Below are 26294 nucleotides of genomic sequence, written 5' to 3'. Positions count from 1 at the left end.
AGTAGGGAATAGACCAAGTTGCGTTTACACCTGCCGCTACAAGGAGCGGTAAACATTGACAGACGCTAACTCTACATACGCGTCCTGCTCCTGCTAGGGATTCTCGACATGGAGCACTCGCTTGCCAGGCCGGAGAGCTCATGATGTCTCGTCCGCCTCGGGCTCAACAAATATGGCAGGCAGCTCCCTGACGTCGACGTGCTCCTGCGAGACCAGGTCGACGACGCGGACGGCCTCGACCGACTCGACGGCGTCGCCGGGGCCGCGGCCGGCGCGCAGGGCGAGGAAGCGGAGCTCGACGACGTGGCAGGCGCCCGGGGCGAGGGGCCCGACGCGGGCATCGGCGCTCAGGCAGACCACGTCGGCGCCGTCGAGGAGCGAGCCGCGCTGCATGGCGTGCACCACGTTCTCGTCCAGGACCGCGTCTGCGACCTCGTCGCTGTCGATGCCGTTGCCGCGGGCCTGTTGCTGACGCTGGTACATGAGGCTCTGCTGGCGGCCGTGGCTGGCGCGGTGCGAGGACGGCGGGCGGGTCACGCGGAGGTCGGCTCGGCGGCGCTTGGGTACCACCCGGAGGGCGAGCTTGCGCGCCGAGCCGCCCACTGCGGGAGTAGTAGGTGTCGCGGTCGGTAAGGGCGAGGGTTGGTGGTGCTGAGGCGCCCCTGTAGAGATGGCCAGGCCCGACACAACGGGGGCGGTGCCGGTGCCGGAGCGGTTGACGACAAAAACGGACCAGCAGAACTCTTCGCCGACGCGCACAGGGCGATCTGGCCCTAGGAAGGTCATCGTGATTCCAAAGTCTGGGATGATGGTCTCCGTGTTACGGGCCGCGGCGGCCTCGAGCGCGGGAAGCGAGTCTGGGCGCGAAACGGCTGGGCTCACCATGGACGCGATTCCGTCGATGGATAACTGCGAGGGGCGGTGCGAGCGCTGCATCGGGGGCGTGAGGGCTGAGGCCCCGAACCCGGGGTTAACGGGCGGGGTGAAGTCCAGCTGCGTGGTCCAGGCCATGGTCATGCGTGGTGTGCACACTCCCGGGCGAACAAGGGCCTTGACTTCGATGGATATGTCGAGATCACGCGCGGCAGGGGGTGCGCCTGGGGCGTTCCTGGAGTTCCCTGACCAGCCGCCGCTCACCCCTTCGAGAAGGTGCTCGTGCTCTGGGGGCGCGAGACCGTAGAGAAACGTGACATGGTCGTGGGCGACGCAGCTCAGGGGCAGTGACAAGCCGGCATCTGAGTTGAGATCTGTGACGACGCCCGACTGCAGACCCAGCTTGATTTTGGTAAGGACAACCTCGCAGTCGAAATAGGGAGTGAAATCCATCTCGAGCATGGCGATAACGTCTGGCGAGGCCGGGACTGCGTTGGGGCGAGCAAACTTGACACGGGTATGTAGCGCGGCCACGGCGCGGAGGGCTATGTTCTGGGAGCCCCTGATGGGCCGCAGCTGGTCTTTGGGTCGTGTCAGAGGGGCCACACGCGAGACACGCTGGGCCGACAGCTGCGGCCGGACGCCGCCTAGCGCCGCATCGTAGGCGAAAGGCTCAAGCAGGTTCAGGCCAGCAGGAGCGCGGCTTTGCATGTAGTCGTCCTTTGTGGAGACGACGCCGCCGCCGCCCACACTTTCCGGGCCCCTCTCAGTCTCATCATTCGCCGGGCTGGCGCTGCGGAGATGAGCCGAGACTGTGAAAACGACGGTTGGTGACTGTAGTCGGATACGAGGGCGTGCTATGAATACTGGGACCTTCCATATTGCGAAAGCGAACTGGTGCGGCGTAGAATCTTCTCTCTCGTCTTCTTTGTCGTCGTTGTCGTCGCCATCAAAATCGCGCTCGTCGATGATTACGAGTGGCTGATCCACCCCCGCCTTATCACCAGCAGAACCTACACCTTCTCCTCCATGTCCTCCCTGTCCCTGAGTTCTTCCTTGGCGCGATTCGATGGCGTCATCGCCGAATATGAGCTCAGTGGCGGGCGGGCTGCGGTCTCGGCCCGGGGTTTGGGTGTTGGTGATGTGCGCTTCAAGCGAGAGAGTGACACGGGCGAGGTGTGCGCGCAGCGTCTTGTCGTCGTGGAAAGGTGTGCGCAAGATCAAGAAGACGACGGCGGATTCATCTGAGGAGTTGCCATTTCTATCGATGAGCGGGGCTGTGAGACCAGAACAGGCAGGCTGGAGGCGCGCTCAGAGGTCGAGGGGGCAGGGTAGGTGAAGGCGCGGGGCATACCGAAAAAGAGCCAGTCCCGCTGTTCCAGGGCCTTGAAGGGCGATCTTTTGGAACCGCCGCAGCCCGGCTTGACCAGGTCCTCGAAGACCGGCTCGTCGGAAAAGGGGACGAGGTGGGACAGGTGCGAGTGCTCGAGGAAGTCCACGTCGTCGGCCGACAGGTCCGCATCTGCGCGCGCGGTCATCGTCACACGTCGCGAGGGAGGGCAAGAACAAAGCAATAAAAGTAAAGAAGGCGGCAAACACGAGACCCGTCAAATTGTACAGGTACCTCCCCTCTGGCTGGCGTGAAGGGTGACTGGATGCGGCGCTTGGGGCTTTACAAGGGACATTATCTCGTCCGAACACCCGCAGTCATGCGCAGTCTGCAATCCCCTCCCGCAATCACCCCTGTCACTAGTCGTATCGAATGCGCTGGGTATTCCAAATGCAGCCGCGGGCCTGGCCAGAGGCATCGAGATCTAAGATGCAGAAGAGCGTTTGGGCGGGAGGGAGCTTGGTTAGAGAACGTCTGATGGGATGCGCGGCTCTGCCAGCTTGACGCTAAGGGTGGGTCAATGAGCCCACCACCAGAGCAACAGATCACTTGAATTTGAAGACTTTGTTGGTCCGTGCTGCCATCCCCCTGTGTATACCATACCCATGTCCTTTTTTCTTTTTTTTTTCCCTTCGCGGGTTCTTCCACCCCAGCCACCAGACCCCCAGTGGTTAGGCGCAATCAGCGGAACGCATCTCTTCAGAATACGGAATCTCAGCTACCGCGCGTCTTTTCTATCGTTTCCCGCATTGCCGCACCCCTCGCTTGTCTCGCCGACCTTTCGCGCATCGCGCTGAGCGTTCCCAACACAGCCGACAGCCCTCTTCCTCCCTCGCGCATTCGTTGCGACCGCGCCAACAATGAGTGGCTTGCCACCGGGCGGGTTACCCCCGCCCAACGACAGCCTCTGGCAAGAGCACCGCACGCCCGACGGACGCCTCTATTACTACAATGCTGCGACCAAGGAAACGCAATGGACCAAGCCCGTGGAGATGATGTCGCCAGCAGAGGTTTGTCTGCTCTCACACAAGTCCCGGCGAGGCTGCGCTCTGCGAATATGACGCTAACATAACTTGGCTTGTGAATTGACAGCGCGCTCTTGCCGATCAACCGTGGAAGGAATACACTGCCGAGGGTGGCAAAAAGTATTGGTATAATGCAGAAACGCAAAAGAGCTCGTGGGAGATGCCTGATGTTTACAAGGCAGCTATGGGTGTTCCCTCCACTCCGGTGTACGTTCAAGCTCTCTACGAAAACCAGATGACCGATTTTGATACGGAACTGTGGCTAACTTGCTACATGGATCCCGCGTTTAGGACACCCTCCTTCGGCAACAGCGGTGGATACGGCGGAGACAGGGATCGGGACCGAGACCGAGATCGAGATCGAGACCGCGACCGCGACCGAGATAGGGGCGACCGAGACCACGGCTCAGGCTACGGGCATGGCCGTAGTCATCGGCACGGCGGACATGGCGTCGGTTATGATCATCACCATCACGACCGCAGGGAGTCGCTCCCTGAGTCGCGTCAGCTAACCTTCGGCAACGAGAGTCAATTCCAGGCCTTCATCCCCGCCAGCAACGACCCCGTCTTCGACACACCTGAGGAAGCTGAGGCAGCATTCGCCAAACTCCTCCGTCAGAGTGGTGTAGAGCCTGACTGGACATGGGAGCAAACACTCCGCGCAATCGTCAAGGACCCTGCCTACCGCGCCATCAAGGATCCCAAGGACAGAAAGGCCACTTTCGAAAAGTACTGCCATGATGTAGTGGTACAGGACAAGGAACGCCAAAAGGAGAGACTTACCAAATTGCGCACCGACTTCGTCTCGATGCTGAAGAGCCATCCCGAGATAAAGTACTACACGCGCTGGGAAATAGCACGGTCTATCATCGAAGGGGAGACGGTCTTCCGAGCGGCCAGCGATGATAATGAGCGCCGCCAGCTCTTCGAGGGCTACGTGCGAGATCTCAAGCTTGCTCACTCTGAGGAACAGGCAGCATTGCGCAAGAGCGCCATCGACGGCCTTGTTGACCTGCTCCCCAAGCTCAACCTTGACCCCTACACACGCTGGTCCGAGGCGCAAGGTATCATCGCGGCTACCCCACCCTTCAAGGCTGAGGAAAAGTACAAGTGTCTCAGCAAGTTCGACGTCTTGAATGTATTCCAAAACCACATCAAGTCCCTTGAGCGCAGCCTCAACGACTCGCGACAGCTACAGAAAACCCAAAAGTACCGACAAGAGCGCAAGAACCGAGACGCATTCGGCGCTCTTCTTAGTGAGCTTCGGCAGTCTGGCAAGATCAAAGCCACCTCCAAATGGGGTCAAATATTCCCTCTTGTCGAGAACGACGAGAGGTACACAGCCATGCTCGGACAGCCCGGTTCGACACCACAGGACCTCTTTTACGATCTGGTTGAGGAAGAAGAGCGAGCTCTGCGCAACACTAGAAATGATGTTGACGACGTTATCGATGTAAGGCCATCCGCGCGGATCCCACCATGTCCCTACATATACATCAACCGAATCCCCGCTGACATCCACTCTAGGACAAGAGATTCGAAGTTACCCCTCAAACTACTCTGGATAGCTTCGCGGCAGTTCTCAGGAGTGACGATCGTACTGCTAACCTAGATCAAGAAATCATGGGCCTGATATTCGAAAGGGTGAGTTCACTTTTCATGTCTTTGTCGTCTCGTGCATTTGATCGACCCCATACGTGAGGGGAGGCCCCATGTTTGCGACAACCTGGCTAAGACACAATCTGTACGGTAACAGCTCCAAGAAAAGAGGAAGGACAAGCGGACCGATGAGGAGCGTCAGCAGGAGCGCCAGCAGCGTCGGGCACTCGACGATTTACGTTCCTATATAAAGCGCATGGACCCCCCGATCGCCGCCAGCGACTCGTACGAGAAGATTCTTCCTCGACTACAAAAGAGCGAGGAGTTCCAGGCCGTTTCGTCCGAGGATGCTAGGCGGGGCGCATTTGAGAAGTATGTGCAGAGACTGAAGGAGAGAGAAGAAGAAGCGGAACGCGACCGCCAGAGGCGTCGCGACAGAGATGACCGCGGAAGCTTTCGCGACAAGGACCGAGGTGAGCGGTCGCATCGCCACGGTGGCGCACGCGGCTCCAGATCCAGCCGCACCCCGGAGCCAGACCTGTATGAGGCCGACCGCCGAAAGGCCATCGCAGAGCGTGAACTCAACTACCGCAAGTCCAGCATGGCGGAGAGTCTGCTTGCAGATCGTCGCTCCGACACCCATCACAGCCGCGATAGGGACCGGGACCGGGATCGGGACCGGGACCGGGACCGAGAACGGGATCGGGAACGAGACCGCGACAGGGAACGAGACCGGGACAGAGAACGAGACCGCGATCGTGATGGCCATCGCGATAGAGACCGCGACCGCGAACGGGACCGGGACAGGGATCGAGATCGGGAGCGAGACAGAGACCACCGTGTTCGTGACAGGGAGCGTGACCGTGACCGTGGTGAGCGCGACAGGGATCGTGAGCGAGACCGTGAGCGAGACCGGGACCGAGATCTGGACCGACCTCCTCGTTCGCGACGAGATGACGGACCATCTCATTACGAACGCGAGCGCCGTGACCGTGACGAAGAGCGCGAGCGCCTCTATCAGCGCCGGGCAGTAAGTCGGCCCACGGATGAGCTGAACTACGGTGACGAGAAGCCACCTTCATCGACGCCCACGGCGCAGGCTTCATCAGCCTCGGCTGCCGGGGCCACGGCCGGTTCGTCGTCCGTTCGCCGCCGCCGCGAGGATGACGAACCCGACCGAAGGGACTCTCGAGACTCAAAGGTAAGGGCCACCAATGCCACATGGGCTTTCAAGCCAACAGTACGTGCCCTGCTAACCATGTGAACAGAGACTCAAACGCGATCTCTCCAGAGACAAGACGCCCTCGGCGCGGGAGGGTGGCCCGGTTGCTCATCCGCGTGAGACTCGAAGCCCTCAACCTGCACAGGCGACGGCAACTCCCAAGGACGACCCCGCAGGCGTTCATAGCGGGAGCGAAGAGGGCGAGATCGAGGAGGACTGACGCGAGGTGGCGGACTCCTTCCAATCTCGCCACTCCCTTGTATGATTCTCATTCCCTGCGCTCTGATCTAAACAGTTGGATCGTTGATACTCTGCTCCGCAATTGTCTTTTTTTTTCCTGGAAATCGAGGCGATCGGTACCTTAGCCCGCGACCCTCGCTACTGGTGCCCGACTCTACCGGAGGAGGTCAGGACCTTGACATTACCCTTCACAGCCTGCAGCGAGCGATGTTCGACAATACGCGCCGTACCCAGACATGGCCAGGCTCCCTGACTTGCAATCTCCCCGGAACGGCCCCGTCCCAGACTACCTACGCAGCCCATCTTGTTCTTCGATACCGACCCGACAATATCCTCGGCTCCCAACACCGGCAGACCAGCCATTGCCGCCTCCATCCACCACAAACTAGGAAACGAGCGGGCTTACTGGCTAGCGGGCAAGGATCATGGTGTGTATTCACCCTTTCATTCTCCCTTTTCTGAACCTAACATTAGATATTGTAAATTCCATCCCACAAAAAGAAGAACACGTAGAAACTGTCTGCGTGGTGTCACCAGATGTCGCTGCCGTAGATAGCTTGTCGAATAGTGATTCATTCCACTCATTTTCACGGTGCAATCCCCAACGTTAAATACCATATATCTCAATCCTTTCCCGGTGTCGTAGCAAAGTTCCTGGGTAACCAACTGTTGTGAGCCGACCTCTAGTCTTGAATTCGGATGTTTCTACCCAAGCGCATGGCAATCTCTATAGGTTGCTCTATTCACCGCATCTCCAACCCCCAGCTATTGGGTACGTACACATCAATCATCTTCAGTCTTCCGTGTATCCATTCGCTCGTCCGTGTACCGTCTAGCCGGTTTTATGGAACCCCCCACGCTGACGGCAGTCATCCTGCTTGACCCGTTACCCCTCAATCTACGGATGTAAAATAAAAATAAAAAAAATGCCATCCCCTACCCTCCGCTAACCATGTCTAAAGCCTGCCTCGCGACTCCGAGAGGCCTCCCCGCGACTGACAGAAGAACAGGAGGGAAAACAGGCCAAGAAAAGAACAAATCTAGCAAGGATCAGAGACGATATGAAAAAAAAGAAATCCCGGGGAGGCCGGGTGCGCCCCAAGGCCCGGAGTAAGCGAAAGCAGGCAGGTATCAGACAATGAAAACATAAGGGGAAGAGAAGGCATTCTAGAATACATAAACCGCAGGATCAGACAACAGGGGAACACTACTTGCCGCCTGAGCCCGCAATTATGTCCGGGCCGTCGTCGTCTTCACTGCCGTCTTCGTCAAGCCTGGCAGCTTGTCCACGACGACGACCGGACGCCCCATTGGAATTTTGAACGCCGACCACGCCGCCTACAACGCCGGAACCCGATGCATCATAACCGTCATGCTGAAGAAATGGAGGAGAGTTATAGCTTGGGCTGCCCTCTGGGACGCCCTTTCAGGATGACTTCTCCACGTCTTCCAAAAAGAACTGCATTTGAGGTCGGCCGGCGGCCACTCCATTAGTATATACGAAGCATTACACAAAGACTGCACGGGCAGGGTGTGGATAACTCTGGGATAACATACGTAGTTGCCAGCCAGCTTCTGCTCCTGGTCCAGCTGTGACTGGGCCTTGTTGATGCGAGGCCTGAAGTTTGTGGGGTCACGGCGGAAGGTGACATCGAGGTTCTTGAGGAAGCTGTTGCAACCCGTCAGCAGCGACTCGGGGGTGTTGGCGCGGGCGTTGATGCCCGGCTCGCCGTCGAAGACAATGACGCGATCCGCGAGATAGGTGGCCATGATGAAATCGTGCTCGACAATAAAGGCTGTCTTCTTGATGTGCATGACGTAGCGCTTGATGACGCGGGCTGCAATGATACGTTGCTCCGAGTCGAGGTACGCCGACGGCTCGTCGATCAAGTAGATGTCGGCGGGCACACCCAAAGCCAGCACGATGGCGACACGCTGCAACTCTCCTCCGGACAGGTTCTTGACCTCCTGGTCGATGAAGTCATCGAGCTTGAGCGGCTTGACGACGTCGGTCTGGAACTGGGGCGAGAGGAAGGCAGGGCGGATCTTCTTGAAAAACAGCTGGCGGACAGTGCCCTCAAACTTGGGGGTGATGGTCTGCGGCTTCATACTGATCTTCATCTCGGGAACCTTCTTTGCCGAGTCTGGCTTGAGCGCGCCGGCGAGCAGACGGCAGAATGTCGTCTTGCCCGTGCCGTTCTCGCCCATCATGACGATGATCTCGGAGTCGGTGAAATCGCCCGACTCAATCCGCAGCTTGAAGCCGCCGAGCGTCTTCTCCATGGCCGGGTACTTGAAGGAGCGGCTGCGGTCGGTGACGAACTCGTCTGCCGCCTCGGCGATACGGAAGGTAAGCGACTCGTCACGGAACCGCAGATTCTCGGTCGGGATGTGGCCGTCCAGGAAGACATTGATGCCTTCGCGCACCGAATGCGGAAGCGTCACAACACCGTAGACAGCCGGCCGCCCATACAGCACACAGATGTAGTCCGAGAGGTAGTCCAGCACCGAAAGATCGTGCTCGACAACTATGATGTAGTCGTCCGGCCGCAGCAGGGAGCGGATGATGCGTGCGGCACTCAGTCTCTGCTTGACATCGAGATATGATGAGGGCTCATCGAACATGTACACATCCGCTTTCTGGACGCAGACGGTACCGATGGCGAAACGCTGCAGCTCACCACCAGAGAGCAGGTTGATGTCACGGTCGTAGATGTGTCGCAGCTCTACCGCTACTGTCAGCCCTTTGTACAGGTGGTACAGGTGTCAGGCAGGAGGGCACGGTATGGATAGGGGTCACTGTACCAAGAACATCGAGAACCTCGTCCAGGTTGCCCAGAGACAGGCGACCCTCAATCAGCGCCTTCACACTCTTGTCTGTCCCAGCACGGAGTGCCTTGGGGATCTGATCGACGTATTGGGGCTTGACAACAGCCTTCAGGTTATCCTCCAACAGCTTGGTGAAGTAGTCTGACGCACGTCGGACGCGGTCAGCAAACGTCGAGGTCCGTGATACGCACAGTCCACAGAGAGCATGCCGGATACAACATACTCTGCAGCTCCGATCCACGGAAGTATTTGATGACGTCCTCCCAGTCAGGAGGATTCTCGAACCTTCCCAAGTTCGGCTTGAGCTTGCCGCTGAGAATCTTGAGGGCGGTACTCTTGCCAATACCGTTCGTTCCCACAAGACCCAGAACGTTTCCAGGGCGGGGCATGGGCAGGCGGTGGAGCTTGAAGCTGTTGGCCGAGTAGCGATGTGTGACCTGGGACTCGAGGTTCGTGGGCAGGTTGATGATGGTAATGGCGCTGAAAGGGCATTTCTTGGGGCAGATACCACAGCCGATACAGAGCGTCTCGGAGAGGAAGGCCACACGCGATTCCGGCGACACCTCAATGCACAGCTTGCCGCTGCGCACGACAGGGCACGACTTTTTGCACTCTTGACGGCATTTCTGGGTGGCGGGAGGGTCGCGTCAGCAAGGCTTTATCATCGGTAACGGAGCGCCTCCCCCTCGGTATGCGCCGCGCTATCTCCTTCTCTGTCGGAACGGGCAGATACCAACCTTTGGCTTGCACTAATGACGGCAAGAATATGACTGTTTTAGCTTTTCCATGTTCCGTTTATGGTCATGGACCGAGGCCAATCCTGCCTCGAGGTGGGGTCGCGCGCAGAGGGCGCTGTCGTCGCATGCGTACCTTGTCGCTATTGACAATAGCCACACTGTTCGAGACGTCAGTACGACCTGCGCAAGACTGGGCCCAGATGCTCGCCCGGCCACGGCGCGTCGAGTCCACAGGCGTCGTTCTGGCGAGCGCGATCTCCAGCTTACCGTGTAAGTTTGTCCGACATTTTGGGCTTGCGATTGTGGGTGGGGCACCCTCTAGAGCTGGCTGTCGGTCGATCGATTTGGAGTTGCCCTAAAGCGTCGATGGGCAAAGACCTCGGAGCGATTGCGCGGGGGGTCAGGGCGGCGCGGAAGGACGGCCGATGCAGAACACACCCAGCGAAAAGATATCTGAGGTCGAAGGGAGCCGGAAAGGGGGAACGAGAGCGGGGTGGGAGAGGCACGGTTTTAGAGCAATGAGGTGGGTTCTTGTTCCAAGCTGCAGACAACGTCGTCCATCAATCAATCGTGATTTCTGGCGACTTTGGCTCCACTCCCAGGATTTTGTGGCGGGGCAGAGGGCTGTAGGAGAGGGCAAAGAATGACTTGGTTTTTTGTTCTTTTCCTCTCGGCATTTTTTTCTTGGAGGGGCGGATCCCTTCCTGCGTGTCATCCCAATTTGCATATAAATGATAGGCTAGCCTAGCGGGCTTCCCCAACTTTATGTTGAGCCTACTTTGGGGATGTACTGCAAAGACGGGACGGGACGATTTGTGCCGAGTAACAAGAAGATCGCTCTGGTTTTAATGGGTTCTTTTAACTGATACCGACTACCTAGGTAGGTAGGTACCTCCGTGACGTGTGACCAGAAGCCCTAATATCATCTGTGTCTGTTCGCAAGAGTGGCTTTGCTTTCTGCTGTATACATCGTTTGCAACCTTGCGCGCCCGAAAAGCACCAAAAAGTGAATGAATCATGTTGACTGCTGATGATATTGCTGCGATCTGGACGAGAAAGAGATGTTAGGCATCTACCAGTCCCTAGGTACTCATGTCAAATTACGAGGTGACCTAGCTCCCAATTGCATACCTGCAGAGTTGGCGGGGGGTCTCTGGGTTGTATAAGTTGAACCCCCTACCTAACAGAGTGGACTTCTTCCGAGCAAGTGAGAAAATTCGGAAAATACCGAACGAGTGTATCATGCACTGGTGTGATCAAATGCGTTAGGTCCATTGGGTCCTTGGCTTTTTCTTACGAAGAAAAGTGAATAGAGTATTGGGCTTTGCTGTGGTGAAAAGGTTGGAAGTGGTCCGTTGTTTGGCACCGAATTGGACGGAAACAGAAACCTCGCATCGTGGGCAGACGACAGTAAGCCACCTTCACTGTGTTATCCACATTTTGTCGACATTTGGAAGAGGAGGCTCACGAACGTTCAAGGTGGTGGTCAGCCTGGTGCTTGATTCGTGGTTCGCCTGTCCGCCGCCCGCCGCCCGGCTTGTGGCATGCTTGAGTGCCTGAGGCAAGAAAACACAGACCTGTTGGTTCTGCGATAAGTTTGCAGGCGCCGTGGCGCCTTCGGCTGGGGCTGGGGGGCTGGGTGCGGGCGGGCCCCAGGCGGTGGTAAGGCGGTCGTCTGCTGGGGTTCTGGGGTGGTGCTTGGCCTCCATGTTCTCTGGCAAAGTTTCGGCAGCGCGCTGCGCCCAATTCTTTCCGCCCCCCCATGCTCACTCAATCCATGCTCCGTGCCTTCCCACTCACACTCCACCCCCCAGCCAGGCTCTGTCAATTTTCTCTACCAACCTTGGATTCGACCACCACCTGCACATATTTCCTTCGTCTCCTCTTTGGCCGCCCAACTCCAACACTCAGCACGCCCAACACACAACACCCTGTATCAAATAATCCACCGGGCCGACTGTATGTAAATGCTGCCTGGGGGCCACCGACGTTGATGACTTGTGAGTTCCTCCCGCCGACCTGGCCTGTCTGCCCATACCGCATCTGTCATAAAAATACCTGGTCCCTGGAGCCTTGGGTGAAGCCCACCGCGATCGCGTCTCCCCCCTTGTAGCGTCCCTCACCGTCCGTAGCCTGGGCCCGAGCCGCTCCGGACCGGTGAGAATCGATGGGATTACGTCTCCTCGATGCTCGCCGCGTCCTGGAAGCATTTGATGTGCCCCCAGCCTCTTGCGGGCGCGCCAATTGCTTGCCATCGCCTATCAGCCTCGCCCCTATCGAACCCATCCTGAACTTGCGACAACCCTGATATCTCGCCTCCCTGGCCTCGAAAGCGTCCGCTGATGCTCGCAACTTGGTCGCTAGGCCGTGCCCGACGCCTCTACTGTCGCCTGCACCACGCTTGTTCCTTGAAGCCTGGCTAATGTCTTGTGTCGTCTTGTAGCAGGCAGCCTCTCGCCCTCCAGCGGTCATGTCCACATCTCCTGAGCCGAGTCCGACGAATGGACACCTTTCCCCGGTAGCCGTCAGCACAAACCGCTCGGCCGTGGGTCGGAACGACAGCGAGAGCGATCTGTCCGACGTAGGGCTCCAGCAAGACGACGCGCCGTCCCCGGGCTCGGCCAGCGGAGACTCCCCGGCCCCCCAGCACGCTGTCGATGCCTCCGACCACGAATCGGAACCGAGCGACAACGATGTTTCCGACGATGGCGACTTTGATGCAGCCGAGAGCCCCGCTTCTCCCGCCATAATTGCTGAGCAGAGCGAGGCTTCGTCTTCCACGTCGTCCAGCTCGCGACGCGCCGCCGCCAAGCGCAAGGCTGGCGGCTCGCTCGAGGAAGACTACATGAGGGAGAATCCCGAGCTTTATGGACTCAGAAGAAGCGTACGCTTGCCACTGTCCAGTGCCATACGGGTCACCTGCAGCATGCTGACATCAATTGACAGAATCGCCCAACCCAACGTCGAAAAATTGTAGGTTGCCGTTCACTCATCAGTCGCCATGTTCCTCACTAACGAGTATGTGCCTAGGTCGAATCCGACGATGACGATGTCCAAGATGATTCAGAAGACGAGGTCGCCCCGGTAGCTCGGAGGGGGACGAAGAAGAGACGCGTCGAGCGCTCGCAACCTTGTGCGCCTACCTCCCATCCACCCCTGAATATCGCCGTCACCCCTGTAACATTGATGGTCAGGTAGTTTGGTCGCGACCTTTTGCTGATCGGTTCTTATTGTCGTCGCCTATAGCATCCAAACGCGAGACCCCGGCCCGTTACACCTCGATCGATGGATCGGACTCGGACAACTACGGTGGTGCCCGCGCCCGCAGCTTCCAGAAGAAGGCGCGCCGTCAGCAGGAGGCGCAGCCGGCGTTGGCATTACAAGAGAAGAGATGGTCCAGCCGTAGAGCCGCCCAGGTCTCCGTGGGCGCCTACCAGGAGAGTGACGGAGACGACGCCGAGGATGCCGATGACCTCACCCCGAATCATTGGGCTGCCGAGGCGGAGGACGACTCGCCCTATATTGAAAAAATTCTCAGGTATCGCAAAAAAGCCGACGTTGAGCTGTCGCCGGATTCGACGCGGCATGACTTTGAGTATTTCATCAAATGGCAGGGGAAGTCGCACTTGCACGACACGTGGGAGACCACGGAGAGCGTCAACGGCTGCCGCGGTTTCCGTCGCCTGGAGAACTACTTCCGCAAGATCGTCGAGTACTCGCTCGACATGGAGTTTGGGTACGACGTCAGCCCTGAGCAGAGAGAGCAGTGGCTCTTGGACCGCGAGCGTGAGCAGGATGCTCTCGACGACTTCACCAAAGTTGAGAGGGTCGTCGCCGTCCGAGACGGCGATGAGGGAGACGAGTACTTTGTCAAGTGGAAGGGCCTGCAATACGACGAGTGCACGTGGGAGGCTGAGGATTTGATCAGTGGCGAGGCGCAGGACAAGATCGACCAGTTCCTCGAGCGCTCGTCGCGCTCATGGCAGTCGGATCGGAAAGAGTCTAACGCAGACACGCGGACGAGAATGACCAAGCTCGAGAAGCAGCCCGACTACATCCAGAACGGAGAGCTGAGGGAGTTCCAGCTCAAGGGCCTCAACTTTTTGGCCCTGAACTGGACCCGGGCAAACAATGTCATTCTCGCCGACGAGATGGGCCTTGGCAAGACCGTGCAGACAGTCTCATTTCTCAGCTGGCTCCGGAACTCGCGAGACCAGGAGGGCCCGTTCCTGGTCGTGGCGCCCCTCAGTGTCATCCCTGCCTGGTGCGACACGTTCAACCACTGGTCCCCCGATCTCAACTATGTCGTCTACCTTGGACCCGAGGCAGCACGGTCCACCATCCGGGAGCACGAGCTGCTTATCGGTGGCAACCCAAGGAAGCCCAAGTTCAACGTTCTCGTCACCTCTTACGACTATATCTTGCTCGACGCAGATTTTCTTCGTACCATCAAGTGGCAGGCATTAGCTGTTGATGAGGCACACAGACTCAAGAATAAGGAGTCGCAGCTGTACCAAAAGCTCGTTAGCTTCAATGTTCCTTGCAAGATGCTGATCACCGGAACCCCCATCCAAAACAACCTGGCCGAGCTCGCTGCCCTCCTGGACTTTCTCAACCCTGGCAAGGTTCTCATTGACGAGGATCTTGAAATGCTGGGCAAGGAGGCAGAGGTCAAAGAGGAGGACTCGGCAAAGGACGAGGAGAAGCGCCGCGAAACGCAAGCAAAGCTGACGCAGCTTCACAAGGCCATTGCTCCCTTCATCCTCCGGCGGACCAAGGAGACTGTGGAATCGGATCTTCCGCCCAAGACGGAGAAGATCATCCGCGTAGAGCTTTCCGACGTCCAGCTTGACTACTACAAAAATATCCTGACTCGCAACTACGCCGCTTTGAGTGATGCGAGCGGCGGTCACAAGCAGTCTCTGTTGAACGTCATGATGGAGCTGAAAAAGGTCAGCAACCACCCATACATGTTCCAGGGCGCCGAGGAGAGGGTCTTGGCCGGCAGCACCAGGAGGGAGGATTCCATCAAGGGTCTCATCACAAGCAGCGGGAAGATGATGCTGCTTGACCAGCTCCTCGCCAAGCTCAAAAAGGACAACCATCGTGTCTTGATCTTCAGCCAGATGGTCAAGATGCTCGACATCTTGGGCGACTACTTGCGCGTGCGGGGCTATCAATACCAGCGGCTGGATGGCACAATACCTGCGGGACCACGGCGCATGGCCATCAACCACTTCAACGCCGAGGGTAGCGACGACTTTTGCTTTCTTCTGTCCACACGTGCCGGTGGGCTGGGCATCAACCTGATGACGGCCGATACTGTCATCATCTATGACTCTGATTGGAATCCCCAGGCAGATCTGCAGGCAATGGCTCGCGCTCATCGTATTGGGCAGAAGAAACCAGTCAATGTGTATCGTTTGGTTGCCAAGCAGACGATTGAGGAGGAGGTTGTGAAACGCGCCCGCAACAAGCTGTTCCTCGAGTACCTGACGATCCAGGCCGGTGTGACCGACGAGGGCAAGGCTCTGCGAGAGCAGTTCAAGGAGAAGGGCATCAGGCTCGACGAAGCCAAGACGGCCGAAGACATCCAATACATCTTGAAGATGCGCTCACAGAATCTGTTTGAGCAGTCGGGCAACCAGGAGAGGTTGGAGCAGCTCGACATCGACTCGATTCTGGAAAACGCTGAGGTGACCAAGACCGACGTGGATGACAAGATGAACTTGAGCAGCGGAGGCATCGACTGGGACAACTGGATGCACTTTACCGACGTCAAGGTGGACGATCTGGCTCTCGACTGGGATGACATCATCCCCGCCGACCAGCTGGCCATGGTCAAGGCCGAGGAGGACAAGAAAAAGCACGAGGCCTACCTGGCTCAGGCGATGGAAGAGAACGCTCCACGCAAGGCGACTCTCAAGGGCTCGAGGCGACACGGTGCCGGGAGCGGAAGTATAGACTCGGAACGCGCAGAACGCATAGCCAAGAAGCGACAGCGGGAGAAGCAGGAACAGGAGGAGCTTGCCGAGCAGCGGGCACTGTTGTCGGATCCCAGGCGGCCCCTTAACGAGAGAGAGACGAGAAACCTGATCAGGGCCGTCTTCCGCTATGGTTCTCTCGACGACCGTGAAGAAGAGGTTCTGCAGGAGGCACGGCTGACGGACCGGGATCCCGAGTTCCTGCAGTCCATTGTGGCTGACCTTGTCTCCCACGCGCGGACGGCCCTGGACGAGAACACGCGGAAGTTGCGTGAGGAGGAAGAGAGGAGCGGCAAGATCATTGCCAAGAAGGACAAGAAGGCCGTCCTTGTCGATTTTGGCGAGGTTAAAAAGGTGAACGCCGAGACGGTCGTCGACCGGCCGCCGCAACTGAAGCTTTTGAGGAAGGTCCTCATAGAGCATGGCGAGAATTCGACCTTTAGGCTGCCTGACGCAAGCAAGGCCGCACACTACTCTTGCGAGTGGGGGCCTCGCGAGGACGGCATGCTGCTGGTCGGGATCGACCGGTACGGCTTTGGCGCGTGGGCCCAGATCCGCGACGATCCGGAGCTGCTCATGGATGGCAAATTCTTCCTCGAGGAACATCGCGTCGAGAAGAAGGAGGAGCGCAAGGCGGGCAACGAGAAGACGATCCAGTCCCCCGGCGCCGTCCATCTCGTCCGTCGGTCCGAGTATCTCCTGTCGGTCCTGCTTGCCAAGCACTCGAACGATGCCGCGGCGCAAAAGGCCGTGGAGAACCACCACCGCAGCAAGAAGAACCTCCTCATAAACGGCCATCGCCGGAGCGACGTGGGCTCAGCATCGCCGGCGCCGCAGATGTCGAAGCGGCCGAGCCAAACCAAAGACCGCAACCGCGACCGCGCCTTCTCGCTTGGCGATCATCGATCACACAGCAACGGCGACCGTGGCACGCCAAGCCGTGATCACAAGCGGAAGCACGAGAACGACCACGACGACCGGAGCAGTAAGCATCGCCGGGTTGAGGAGCGTCACGGAAAGGACAAGGAGAAACGCAAGAAGCTGGACCCAGAGGCCATCGAGCGGCTCAAGAAGGCTCGAGAGAAGGCGGTGCAGCGGTTCGAGGAGCTGATGAAGCTGGACGACAGCAAGCTGGACCACGCCAACTCGGAGCACCTGATATGGTCGTTGCTCAAGCCTGTGCGCAAGAACTTTGAGAAAATCATGCACACGACGGCCGACAGGATCGAGAATGCCAAAGAACGTGCTAGGATCATGGGCGAGGAGCTGAAGCATATCGGCGATTGCTTCGCGGACATGAGGGCTAACAACGACGGCGTGCCGGCGGATCAGCTGGAAGAGCTGATGCCTCGATTTTGGTAGGTCCCTTCTGCCCCATGGTGAGGAGGCTATGCTGCTCCATGCATATGACTAACAGGGTCTGGTTTGTTGCACCAGGGATTTCTTGTCTTCTGTCTGGCCTGTGCACGAGGTCGACGTGTCGGGAAAGCAGCTGGCCAAGATGTACATGACACTGAAGGAGAAGAAGGAGAAGGAGAAGGAACAGGCCAGGGGAGAATTATCGATCCCCAAACTCAAGAAGCATCGCCGCGACCTTGAGGACGGCGAGATTGACACGGAGCGAGAGTCGGCGGCTCGGTACGATGCGGGCGGACGAGGGTCAGACCATCGTCGGGACGGGGATGACTACTACCGCCGCGATGACCGTCGGGATCGTGACCGCGAGTGGGACGAGCGGGATGCCAGGCGCCGATATCCTTACGAGAATGGCGACCGTCTCAGCTTCAAAAAGGTGGACCGGCGCGATATCGTTGACCGGGGACGGCAGTCATGGCACCACAACCCCAGCCCGCACCGACACAGCCCTTACTAGCCATGTCCATGTACAAATCGCGCACCGATACCACTATGCGGCCGCGAGATGAGAGGGAGCTGACGAGATCAAAGGTCGATATCGACGGGCTCATTGACTGTAGCGCCCACGTGCGTATCACGACACCACTGGAGCCATAATCTCCGCTGAACAAGCGCCAAGTACAACCTACCAACGCATCATTTACTTGTTAATTTTTTCTCTTGGCCTTTTTTTTTTTGCCTTCTGATTTCCTCTCCCTGTCCCTCTCCCTCTCGCCTATACTCCTACCACGATAATTGTGAGTTCTGCCCTTTTGATCTTCCTCTGATATTGCATATGGCCTGGCGTAGAGTTTGGGCCGGCATGTCGACAGTGGCGTTTCATTTTCTTTTCTTTTTTTTTGTCGTCTTCTCCCGTCGCGTCCGCCGTCTTTGAGCGCTTCCTTGCTCGCTGAGTGTGGCGATCTTCTAAAGAAAAAGAAAGGCAGAGACCGTCGAGTTGGTGTTACATACCCGGGAAAATAACTCTTTTGCACCGCACATACCATATTTCTGGGTGTTTGTTGCCTGCTGGCTTTTCTTACTGGGGCGCCGAGACAGTGGGACAGGCAGGCCCGATGGGCATACTTGCTGCCGAGTCGGGTTTGGGTTCGCTGAAAAGCTTTGATTTTCTGGGTTGCTGGGGCGTTGACGGGATCACAAATAAATACAACTGGGAGCGATGAATCAGATATGTTCTCACTTGAATTATGCCATGCCACCCTACATCCTGAGCAAGTATCACAGGCAACTAACTGAACTGGTCGCACAGATACGACTTGATTCTTCCATTGTTTTAACGCAGCCATGTTTACACCTGTTTCGCCGACACCTGGGCCTTGAAAGACTCTCTATAATCGCCATGCACATCCGTCTAATTCGTGGCCTGTGTGGCTCTGGGAGCAGAGCATGTAGCCAGAAAGAAAGCAAAGGGAGGGAAGAAAAGCAAAAAAAAGAAGAAAGTAGGTAAAAAGGTAAAAGTGAAGCGATCAGAATCAACAAAAGGGTCATGTTTATTAACAGTGGAAGTTGCTCTTTTCCACGCCGATTACATGTCCATCTTCTAGTCAATCAAGTGGGCCATTAGACGTGGCTTGGATTTGGGCGAGATGGTTTCGATTGAGCCCAGGCTTTCCAGGCGGCGATCGTCGTCCCCGAGGTCTGATGACGAGCTACTTGGGCGGGGACTTGCCATTGTCACGATGGGTGCCGGAGCGAGCTTGGGTGGCCTCCCTGGTCGGAGCGAGGGGAGCTGCGGTTCGTCCTCAGTGAAGTGCATGAGCGATGAGAGGTCTGGGGATGGGGGCTGGCGGACTTGTTTGGGCACCACAAGTGCCATGGCCTTCTTCTCGGCCGCAAGGGCAATCGCCGACCGCGCCTTGGTGGCCTTGAACGCCTTGGTGAGATCAGCAGCGGCAAGCTTGCCCCCCTTCTTGGCGGCACCCTTGGTAGGTTGCCTGGGCTTCTTGGTCTTGGCGGCTGGCTTCTTAGCGGCGGTGTTGCTGTCCGTTTCCTCTTGCCTACCCCTTTTCCGATCACCAAATTTGAGCGTGCTCTGTTTCGCGCGAGAGGACGCCGTGGGAAGCTTCGACGGGGGCCGCGCATTCTCAAGACGTGGGCTTGCGTTAGGAGTGGGAATACCCTGGTCAACCAGCCTAGACTTGGCGTCCGATAGTGCCGACGAAGCCACAGCTGTATCCGAGACTGATGGGGGAATGTTGACAACAGGGCCCTTGGAGTGGCGTTGCTGCCTCGCGTCCTCGACATCGGCCGTGACTTCCCAGGACTTGTCGCTCTCGGGCGTCTCTTGCATCTGATCCCAGCGGGGCAGATTCACGAGCTCTGCCACGTCGTCGCACCGAGCTTTGACCACAAGGTCCCAGCAGTCCTTGAAATCCTGAGGCTCACCATCGACATTAATCCAGGCGGTGAAGCCATCGCGGCGGCTGCGCGTGCCCTTGCACATCTCGCGGACCAAGCGGCGGACGCCAGGGATCTTCAAAGTCGTCCCTACCACGATGACGGCGTCGGGGATACGGCGCAGGTCTGCACTTGACACTTCGCCGATAGCGTCGGCATCGGGATTGTACTCGTTGTACAGAACGATGCGGGGCCGCAGGCGACCGATTCCGTGGCTGCGCATCTGGCAGGCGACACGGGCCTGGTCGTTGGCCTCACATATCGGGCACGATGGGGGTTTAGGGCCATCGAAGCGCCTGTGGTCGAAGTCCTGGAGGCGGCCGCACTTGGTACAGACCATATGTTGCAAGCCTCCGTGCAGCTGAATGGTCTTTGGCCAAGGCGCCTTGTGTGCGAGTGGAACTTCGGTCTTCAGCGGCTCCATATCCGTGTCGAGGCAATCGATATTTTGCGTGTACAGCCGCATCAGCCGGCCCTCTTGGGCCATGGAGGCGAGCATGTGGTGGAACGGTGTGGGCTGCGCACGCTCGGTTATGGTGGCCAGCTCCTTGAGCATTTTGTGGAAAGCCGACGTGGAAAAGTCATCCTTGTACACAGAAACGTCAAAGAGCTGCTTGCCAGACGATTTTAGCTTGTGCTGCCCTCGCAGCGTGGTGAAGAGCCCGTTTGAAGATCGGAAGTCGGGTACTGGCAGTTGAAGTTAGCACCATTGTCGGGAGGATTATGCATCCCGGCCTAGAATCGAAGTGACGGAGGAGAGATAGACAGGAAGGAACAAGTGTAGATAGCAAGATAAGGCAGTCAAAACAAGGAGTGTGCAAGAAGGTGGAGCTAGGCAAGACGTACTGCCGGCGGAAACGGAGATACCAGCACCCGCGATTACAACGATGCGTTTCTTTTTCCGCAATGCCGTCATAAGGCGCGTAAGTAACTCTTCTTGTTCAGGGTTCTCGCTGGTCTTTTCTAGGTCGAGGTACTCGGTGGTGCGAACACGCGGTTCCTTGGACGTAGAGGGTTGGACCTTGCGGCGTTTGGCTGGCGGTGGGCCATCGGTACGAGCGTAGATCTGTTGCTGGACGGACCGTGTCGACGACGACGGCAATGGGCGACGCCGTGGAGGATCCTGGGGCTTCGACGGAGAGGCGCATCCCGAAGGGGTCGTGTCGGTAGAGCTTGGTGAGGGATACCTCATTGACGCGTCAAACTGAGGTGGTGATGATGGCAGGGACGGCGAATTGGAGAGGACAGAGAGTGGAGACGAAGGCGTGCCGACAGACGAAGCAACGACAGAAGAGAGCGGCGATGAGGACGGCAGAGGTGTCCGTTTCGGCTTGGGCGTCGTGCTGTCGGACAGCATGCTGGCCTTTGCAGCCCCTTGGGGGACGGCGACTTCGGTTGGGACGGGTGGCGCAGGCAAGGTCGGGAAGGCAGACGCGCAGACCGGCTGCATCACGAGCGAGGGACGGTGCCCGTCGTTGTCGCGCGGGACTTGGGGGCTGAAAGCGAGCGGGTGAGGATTCGGCTTGCCTTTGATCTATATCATGGCTGGCGGGCGAGGGACCGGGCTGTTACAGGCTCTTCATGTTGGAGAAGAGGCTCAGATACAGGAACGCAAAACAGGTCGGTCGAGGAGGTGTTTTGATCTAGGAATAGGTGCCGGTTGGCTGACGGGATCGGACAAGGAATGCAAGAGAGACAAGAGATTGAGCGAGCGCCTTGCGGAGGTTGCTTTTGGCTGCGCTCTTTGCTGTTGATTTGTGGAGACTAGGCGGAGGACTCGAAGCACAGGAGTGGATGGAGCACTGTACAGCCGACGCTCTTGCCGGTACCCAAATAGCTGTGCACTCAACTGTGCGGGTACGTGCGTGCTGTTTGCTTCCCCCGGTTTTGGGCCCAGAAGGGAAGGCGGGAAAGGTGCGTCAACAAACGTCGACACGTCCTTTGGCCTCTCGCTCCCACTGCTCCAGCAATGTTTGGTGCCCGATGGAGAGGAGAGACGGACCCGAAAAAACAAAGCCAAAACCCAGGAAAACCAATTGGTGAACAGACAAATTGCCATTACTTCTACCCCGTGTTTCAGACGGCTCTTCTCTCGTCTCCTCTCCTCCCAGCCTCGGGGTCACTTGCAGCTCCTGAGGGGGAGGACCGGTGGGCCCTTGCGCAGGCGGCATAATTGGTCGCAATTTGGCGGGCCAGGCCATGTGCCCGTGACGCACAGGTTGGTGGTGATCGATTGCGCTGACCGCCTCAGGCCCCTGCCCGCTGATGGCTGGGTTGCTCGGAAACGTTCCAGCAGCGATCGACGAGCCACGAGCCTTCTCAGGGGCCCGCCAGCCAGGTGCCAGATTTCCTGGCTGGCGACCCACCGTGCGCCAAGCCAATCAGCTGAGTGGCGCACACAGCTGGGCTGGGCCTCGACTTGATCAGACTTGACGTCTTTGGCAGCGGCCGCGAAACAAAGGTCTTTGTTGAGCATCCAATCAACCGCATCGAGTCTTTCGCTGCTTGTCGTTCGGGCTTTGCACACAGCCTTGCCATGAGAGCCTAGCTGGCTGTCGGGCACCGCTTTTTTTTCTTGTTTATGGTATAATATCCATTCATCTAGGCGTTCAAAGCGGCAGCATGTCATGCTCCCCGTCTTCGCCTCATATATCTTCGGTTGCCACTGTAGCATGAGCTGGCTGCAACATCTTATTCTTTCCCAATCTATTTATTCACTTTGAATAACAATCTGTGCTGGTGCGCAGCCCTAACCTGGTGAGGCTATCCGCGTCAGCTATGCCAAGCGGTCGCACCCTAGCATCCCCTTTTGGTTCACTGGCAGCATAGAGCTTCTCCTGAGAGAGACCACAACGCCCCCAGGCCACCGGCGCGCTGCGCACAGGCACAATGGACGCCACCATGGATCCGGGAATGGCCGTCGACCTTGAGGAGGTCGACCTGTTCGGTGATCCTGTCGCTGTCAGCTTGATGTCGGCCACTCGCCCGCCCCCCAGCAAGCAGCTACTGTCACGCCTCGACGAGATGAGAGGCCGTGGCTGCTGTCAGAAGATTGCATGGTCGCGCCAGGGCACCATAGCCTCCGTCTCGGCCGATGGTCGCTCCGTCGATCTGCGCTACCTCCGGAGCCACCCAGACGACGCCGCATGGGGACTGAGTGACTCGACCACATACAGCTCCTTTGGCTCAGTCGCCCCTCAGACTGGTGGCGGCCAGATCGCTCACCTCGCCTGGGCCTCCTCCGGGAATCCCGAGCTGGCCGTCGTCGACGATGTTGGCCGTGTCAGCTTTATCCAATGCCCCGTCAGCCTCAACCGCGCCTTCACCACTAGGACATGGGACGCCGACCCGGTCGATGAGCTCGGCGCCGTCGTAGGCTGCTACTGGCTGCCGCTGGCAACCCCCGGCAAGCAGCAGTACACGGCCCTGCAGGGTCCCGCTGTTCGTGAGGGCAACGGCTGGAGGTATGAGACGTCGTACAAGCCTGCCATCGGGCCCTCCCACCCGAACCCGTCCAAGAGCGCCTTTGTGTGCATCACCGCCGGCGGGACGCTCAAGATGTTTTACTCGCAGCCCAACAACAAGATTCAGGAGACTTCGCTGGAGCTAGAAAACATCGGCGGCTCTGACGATCTCATCACGCACGCCTCTATCTGCCCCGACAGAAGCAGCAGCGGCCTGTGCATCACCCTTGCCCTCACCTCCAGGCTGCTCAAGCTTGTGAAGGTCGCCATCAACTGGGGCCTGCCGCCGCAGGTGGACAAGCAGAACCCCCCAAACACCCACCCGCTAAATCCCACATTCAAGGAGAAGCGTATGGCCGTCGTGAGCTGGATGCCGCTTGGGGGGCCGCCGCCGGGGCCCGAGCCTCCCCTGGATATTTCCATGGCTCACATCTCGCTTCTCGAGCTGCTGCCTACCACGCTGGGGCCCAACAATCAGCAGGGATTCGTCCCGCCGCTCATCCTGGCCGTGCGGTCGCACGTATCGCCCTTTAGCCACATCGTGCAGAGCGTCCTGGACGTCTGGGAGATCGTGGATGATCAGGCGCAATCAGCCCAGCCCCAGGCCCTGCACTCGGCCTTCCAGCAACTCAGCTCCCGCACCGGCGCTCCCGCCCCGCAGCCGGCCACGCGCCTCCACCGGCTGGACCCTATCTGGCTCGACAAGGTGGCCGTGTCCATCCAGCTACTGCACCCGGGGAGGGTCATCTGTCTCGTCTTCAGCGACGGCACCGTTCAGCATCGTGACCGTCATACTCTCGAGGTCATGTACGCCAGTCCTGATCTCGAGCGCGTCTCGGCCCTGGATGGACTGGGCTTCCGGTTCGCCGACGAGACACCCTGCCTGCAGGCCGCCTTCTCGCCCACGAGCTGCTCCTTTGTGCAGGTCTGCGAAGATTCCAAGGTCAGGTGGAACAGCCTGCGCTACCCTGCTGCCGATATCGGCTCGACCACGCAGGACGCGCAGTACTACGCCGTCGTGGCTGGTCTCGCCATGTCCGTCGCGGCGGCGTCATCTCACACCAACTACGATGACATCTTGGCTATCGGGCGCCAGTTCATCGACAAGCCTCGTTTTGCGTACGACTGGGTCATGGAGGTGGCACGGGTGCTCAAGATCCATATCGACTACTCGGAGGAGGCGCATCACGACCAGCTCGTGCGCAACCACCACCTGCAGCTCTGCCTCAGCATTCTGCACCACATGGGGCTGTATGGCGAGTTCCGCCCGCGCTCATTTGGGGGCAAATTCGGCGCTGTGGCCCTCGGCATCCGCAGCATCGTTATCCTGATAACGATTGCCAGTCACACATACAAGGCGGACAAGCTCGTGCCGCTGGACGAGCCCGACGTTGTGGACGCGCTGGCGACGGGCTCCAAGTGGACGCTGGATGTGCTCTCGTGGCTGGCCGAAAGCCTTTTCGATCTTGCCGACGATGCCAAGTTCGAGGCGCTGCTGAACCCGACCGACTGGAAGAACGTCATGGAATACCTGCATAGCCGTAACAACGATATCGCCCTCCATCTTCTGCTCTGCTCCTCGACGAGGGGATTTATCCAAGCTGCCTGCCGGCGTCTCATCCACCTGGATTCCCTCAGCCACAGAGCTACAGATTATTACGAGAAGAACTACACGCAGGCGCCGGGCCAGGACAGCTCTGCCGTCCCAAGCAACCGGCTGCATCTGTCATATCAGCGAATGCAACGGTACACGTCCTCTAGCCTCATCAAGGTGGCTGAGTTTGGAGAGCTGCTGTCGGTCTTGGGCAGCGAAATCCGAAGTGCATACGAGGTGATGCTACGGCCTCTAGCGGAGCGACAACGACTGCAGCAGCGTCAACAACAGCAGCAGCAACAGCAGCAGGGGCCCAACGGCAACAAAACGCAACAGCAGCAGCAACAACAGGGCGGCCCAGATCAGGCAGTCAAGCGTGCCCAGGCTCAGTGCGAGCTGTCGTTATTGCTGGGCAACGCGCCGCCCAACGGATTTATCCCCGTGCTCAAAAAGTTCTTCTTTGAAGTTAACCTGCCCGCTTTCCGGGCCCAGACGGACCGAGCGCAGCTGTTTTTTGCAGACTTCACCCTGCTCGATGTTCTGGACGACCGCCGCAGCCTCCAGGAAAGACGCGCTCGGGGCAAGCATGTCGACGCCTTCAAGCGCTCTGAGATTGAGCTTGCCCCCAGGAATGACGGCGCAGTGGCATCGGCGACAGGACGGCAGCAGCAGCCGGGAGCGAATGGATCAACGGGCGTCCTGCTCCGTCGACGGTGCGTCCGGTGCGCGGCGGTCATGGAAGACGTGACGGCACAGAAGCCGGCCGTCACCCTTGTTGTCGCACAGCAACGAAAATGTCCCTGTGGGGGGTCCTGGGGCTTGCTAGCCAAGGGGGCTACAGCTGGCTAGGCTCGCATTGGGGCGGCTGGGTCATTACCACAATGCTCCTGTTGAAGCGGGCATAAATGGCTGGTTTGAACATCAAGGATTGGAGGCGTTGGGGGAAAGGAAACATCTTATATTCTTGGGTCGCCTTGATTCCTGCGGCTTTTTGCTCGCTCTTTCATTACTATTAGTATTTTCATGACGCCTCGATGGATTCTTCTATCAGCGATAGTATAGATACGTGCCTAGTTTCAGCGTAAAAGTGGCTAGCCAAGTAGCCATCAACAGCCTGTTGTGCGCACTCGCAGCTGTGATGTTTGATTAGAAAGAGTTGAGACGAATGGAACCGGAAATGCGAGCTGTGGACATGATGCTTAGAAATTCATGGTGGTTGCTCGTCAATCAGCAAACAGGGCAGCTCAGTGGTACCGCCAAACCCCACCCACCAGCTTTTGAGTATGACACAGCGGTCCAGACTGCATCTCAAAATAAACCTCCCCAGTCCGCCACTCTTAGAATCTATACTGCTCTAACAATCTCTTGCAAACTCGGTAGTATCAGAACTTTGCAAATCAAGGCCAGCACACAAGGTACAGGGCAAAGAACGAAATCATGTTCACCGGAATTGTCGAAGAGATTGGAGGTGCGTCATCGCCGAGCCGAGTTGAGGTCCTCTCGTCTCTTCTAGGGGCATACCGG

The 26294-nt window shown here is 58.2% G+C and overlaps 7 protein-coding genes across 8 annotated transcripts; 3 read left to right on the top strand and 4 right to left on the bottom strand.

The window, feature by feature from the left end:
* Positions 1-138: 138 nt before the first annotated feature.
* GGTG_10155 (hypothetical protein) lies at positions 139-2411 on the bottom strand (the record flags this gene model as incomplete). Its single annotated transcript, XM_009228021.1, has 2 exons — positions 139-2117; positions 2228-2411. 2 exons carry the CDS (start codon positions 2409-2411, stop codon positions 139-141), a joined length of 2163 nt encoding a protein of 720 aa, XP_009226285.1.
* A 465-nt stretch (positions 2412-2876) lies between these two features.
* On the top strand, positions 2877-6975 carry GGTG_10154 (pre-mRNA-processing protein prp40). Its single transcript, XM_009228020.1, has 6 exons — positions 2877-3273; positions 3356-3495; positions 3580-4741; positions 4816-4932; positions 5045-6088; positions 6156-6975. The coding sequence occupies exons 1-6, from the start codon at positions 3124-3126 to the stop codon at positions 6327-6329; spliced, it is 2787 nt and encodes a 928-aa protein (XP_009226284.1). The 5' UTR covers positions 2877-3123; the 3' UTR covers positions 6330-6975.
* A 19-nt stretch (positions 6976-6994) lies between these two features.
* GGTG_10153 lies at positions 6995-10616 on the bottom strand. 2 transcript variants are annotated; one of them, XM_009228018.1, is made up of 7 exons: positions 10183-10616; positions 10049-10073; positions 9916-9927; positions 9402-9804; positions 9155-9319; positions 7907-9075; positions 6995-7808 (listed from the first exon to the last, which is right to left on the bottom strand). In XM_009228018.1, the coding sequence occupies exons 1-7, from the start codon at positions 10200-10202 to the stop codon at positions 7776-7778; spliced, it is 1827 nt and encodes a 608-aa protein (XP_009226282.1). In that variant the 5' UTR covers positions 10203-10616; the 3' UTR covers positions 6995-7775. The 2 variants fall into 2 exon arrangements, with proteins under 2 accessions (XP_009226282.1, XP_009226283.1); XM_009228019.1 differs by having other exon boundaries at positions 9916-10073.
* Positions 10617-10687: 71 nt separating this feature from the next.
* GGTG_10152 (hypothetical protein) lies at positions 10688-11624 on the bottom strand (the record flags this gene model as incomplete). The annotated part of the gene is made up of 2 exons (XM_009228017.1): positions 10688-10961; positions 11047-11624. One exon carries the CDS (start codon positions 11622-11624, stop codon positions 11337-11339), a length of 288 nt encoding a protein of 95 aa, XP_009226281.1. The 3' UTR covers positions 10688-10961; positions 11047-11336.
* A 108-nt stretch (positions 11625-11732) lies between these two features.
* On the top strand, positions 11733-18512 carry GGTG_10151 (chromodomain helicase DNA binding protein). The gene is made up of 6 exons (XM_009228016.1): positions 11733-11915; positions 12359-12799; positions 12862-12888; positions 12946-13048; positions 13162-17257; positions 17337-18512. Exons 2-6 carry the CDS (start codon positions 12386-12388, stop codon positions 17770-17772), a joined length of 5076 nt encoding a protein of 1691 aa, XP_009226280.1. The 5' UTR covers positions 11733-11915; positions 12359-12385; the 3' UTR covers positions 17773-18512.
* On the bottom strand, positions 18402-21688 carry GGTG_10150 (Sir2 family histone deacetylase Hst4). Its single transcript, XM_009228015.1, has 2 exons — positions 20559-21688; positions 18402-20399 (listed from the first exon to the last, which is right to left on the bottom strand). Exons 1-2 carry the CDS (start codon positions 21160-21162, stop codon positions 18856-18858), a joined length of 2148 nt encoding a protein of 715 aa, XP_009226279.1. The 5' UTR covers positions 21163-21688; the 3' UTR covers positions 18402-18855.
* Positions 21689-22060: 372 nt separating this feature from the next.
* Positions 22061-25961, top strand: GGTG_10149 (hypothetical protein). Its single transcript, XM_009228014.1, has one exon. The coding sequence runs from the start codon at positions 22602-22604 to the stop codon at positions 25617-25619; it is 3018 nt and encodes a 1005-aa protein (XP_009226278.1). The 5' UTR covers positions 22061-22601; the 3' UTR covers positions 25620-25961.
* Positions 25962-26294: the final 333 nt, after the last annotated feature.

This window comes from Gaeumannomyces tritici (genome assembly GCF_000145635.1).
Source record: "Gaeumannomyces tritici R3-111a-1 unplaced genomic scaffold supercont2.5, whole genome shotgun sequence".
Lineage (NCBI taxonomy): Eukaryota > Fungi > Ascomycota > Sordariomycetes > Magnaporthales > Magnaporthaceae > Gaeumannomyces > Gaeumannomyces tritici.
This window is presented reverse-complemented; position numbering and strand designations above follow the sequence as displayed.

What these genes read in the sequence shown, in the direction of transcription:
- GGTG_10149 (XM_009228014.1), top strand. Translation starts at nt 22,602, where the DNA reads ATGGACGCCACCATGGATCCGGGAATGGCCGTCGACCTTGAGGAGGTC.
- GGTG_10151 (XM_009228016.1), top strand. Translation starts at nt 12,386, where the DNA reads ATGTCCACATCTCCTGAGCCGAGTCCGACGAATGGACACCTTTCCCCG. An exon ending in TTTATGGACTCAGAAGAAGC is followed by an intron (nt 12,800 to 12,861) that starts GTACGCTTGCCA and finishes ATCAATTGACAG; the next exon opens with AATCGCCCAACCCAACGTCG. An exon ending in CGTCGAGCGCTCGCAACCTT is followed by an intron (nt 13,049 to 13,161) that starts GTGCGCCTACCT and finishes CGTCGCCTATAG; the next exon opens with CATCCAAACGCGAGACCCCG.
- GGTG_10150 (XM_009228015.1), bottom strand. Translation starts at nt 21,162, where the DNA reads ATGCAGCCGGTCTGCGCGTCTGCCTTCCCGACCTTGCCTGCGCCACCC. An exon ending in TATCTCCGTTTCCGCCGGCA is followed by an intron (nt 20,400 to 20,558) that starts GTACGTCTTGCC and finishes TTCAACTGCCAG; the next exon opens with TACCCGACTTCCGATCTTCA.
- GGTG_10154 (XM_009228020.1), top strand. Translation starts at nt 3,124, where the DNA reads ATGAGTGGCTTGCCACCGGGCGGGTTACCCCCGCCCAACGACAGCCTC. An exon ending in GGTGTTCCCTCCACTCCGGT is followed by an intron (nt 3,496 to 3,579) that starts GTACGTTCAAGC and finishes TCCCGCGTTTAG; the next exon opens with GACACCCTCCTTCGGCAACA. An exon ending in TGGGCCTGATATTCGAAAGG is followed by an intron (nt 4,933 to 5,044) that starts GTGAGTTCACTT and finishes GTACGGTAACAG; the next exon opens with CTCCAAGAAAAGAGGAAGGA.
- GGTG_10153 (XM_009228018.1), bottom strand. Translation starts at nt 10,202, where the DNA reads ATGTCGGACAAACTTACACG. An exon ending in ATGTCGGACAAACTTACACG is followed by an intron (nt 10,074 to 10,182) that starts GTAAGCTGGAGA and finishes CGTCTCGAACAG; the next exon opens with TGTGGCTATTGTCAATAGCG. An exon ending in CCGTGGATCGGAGCTGCAGA is followed by an intron (nt 9,320 to 9,401) that starts GTATGTTGTATC and finishes GACGTGCGTCAG; the next exon opens with ACTACTTCACCAAGCTGTTG.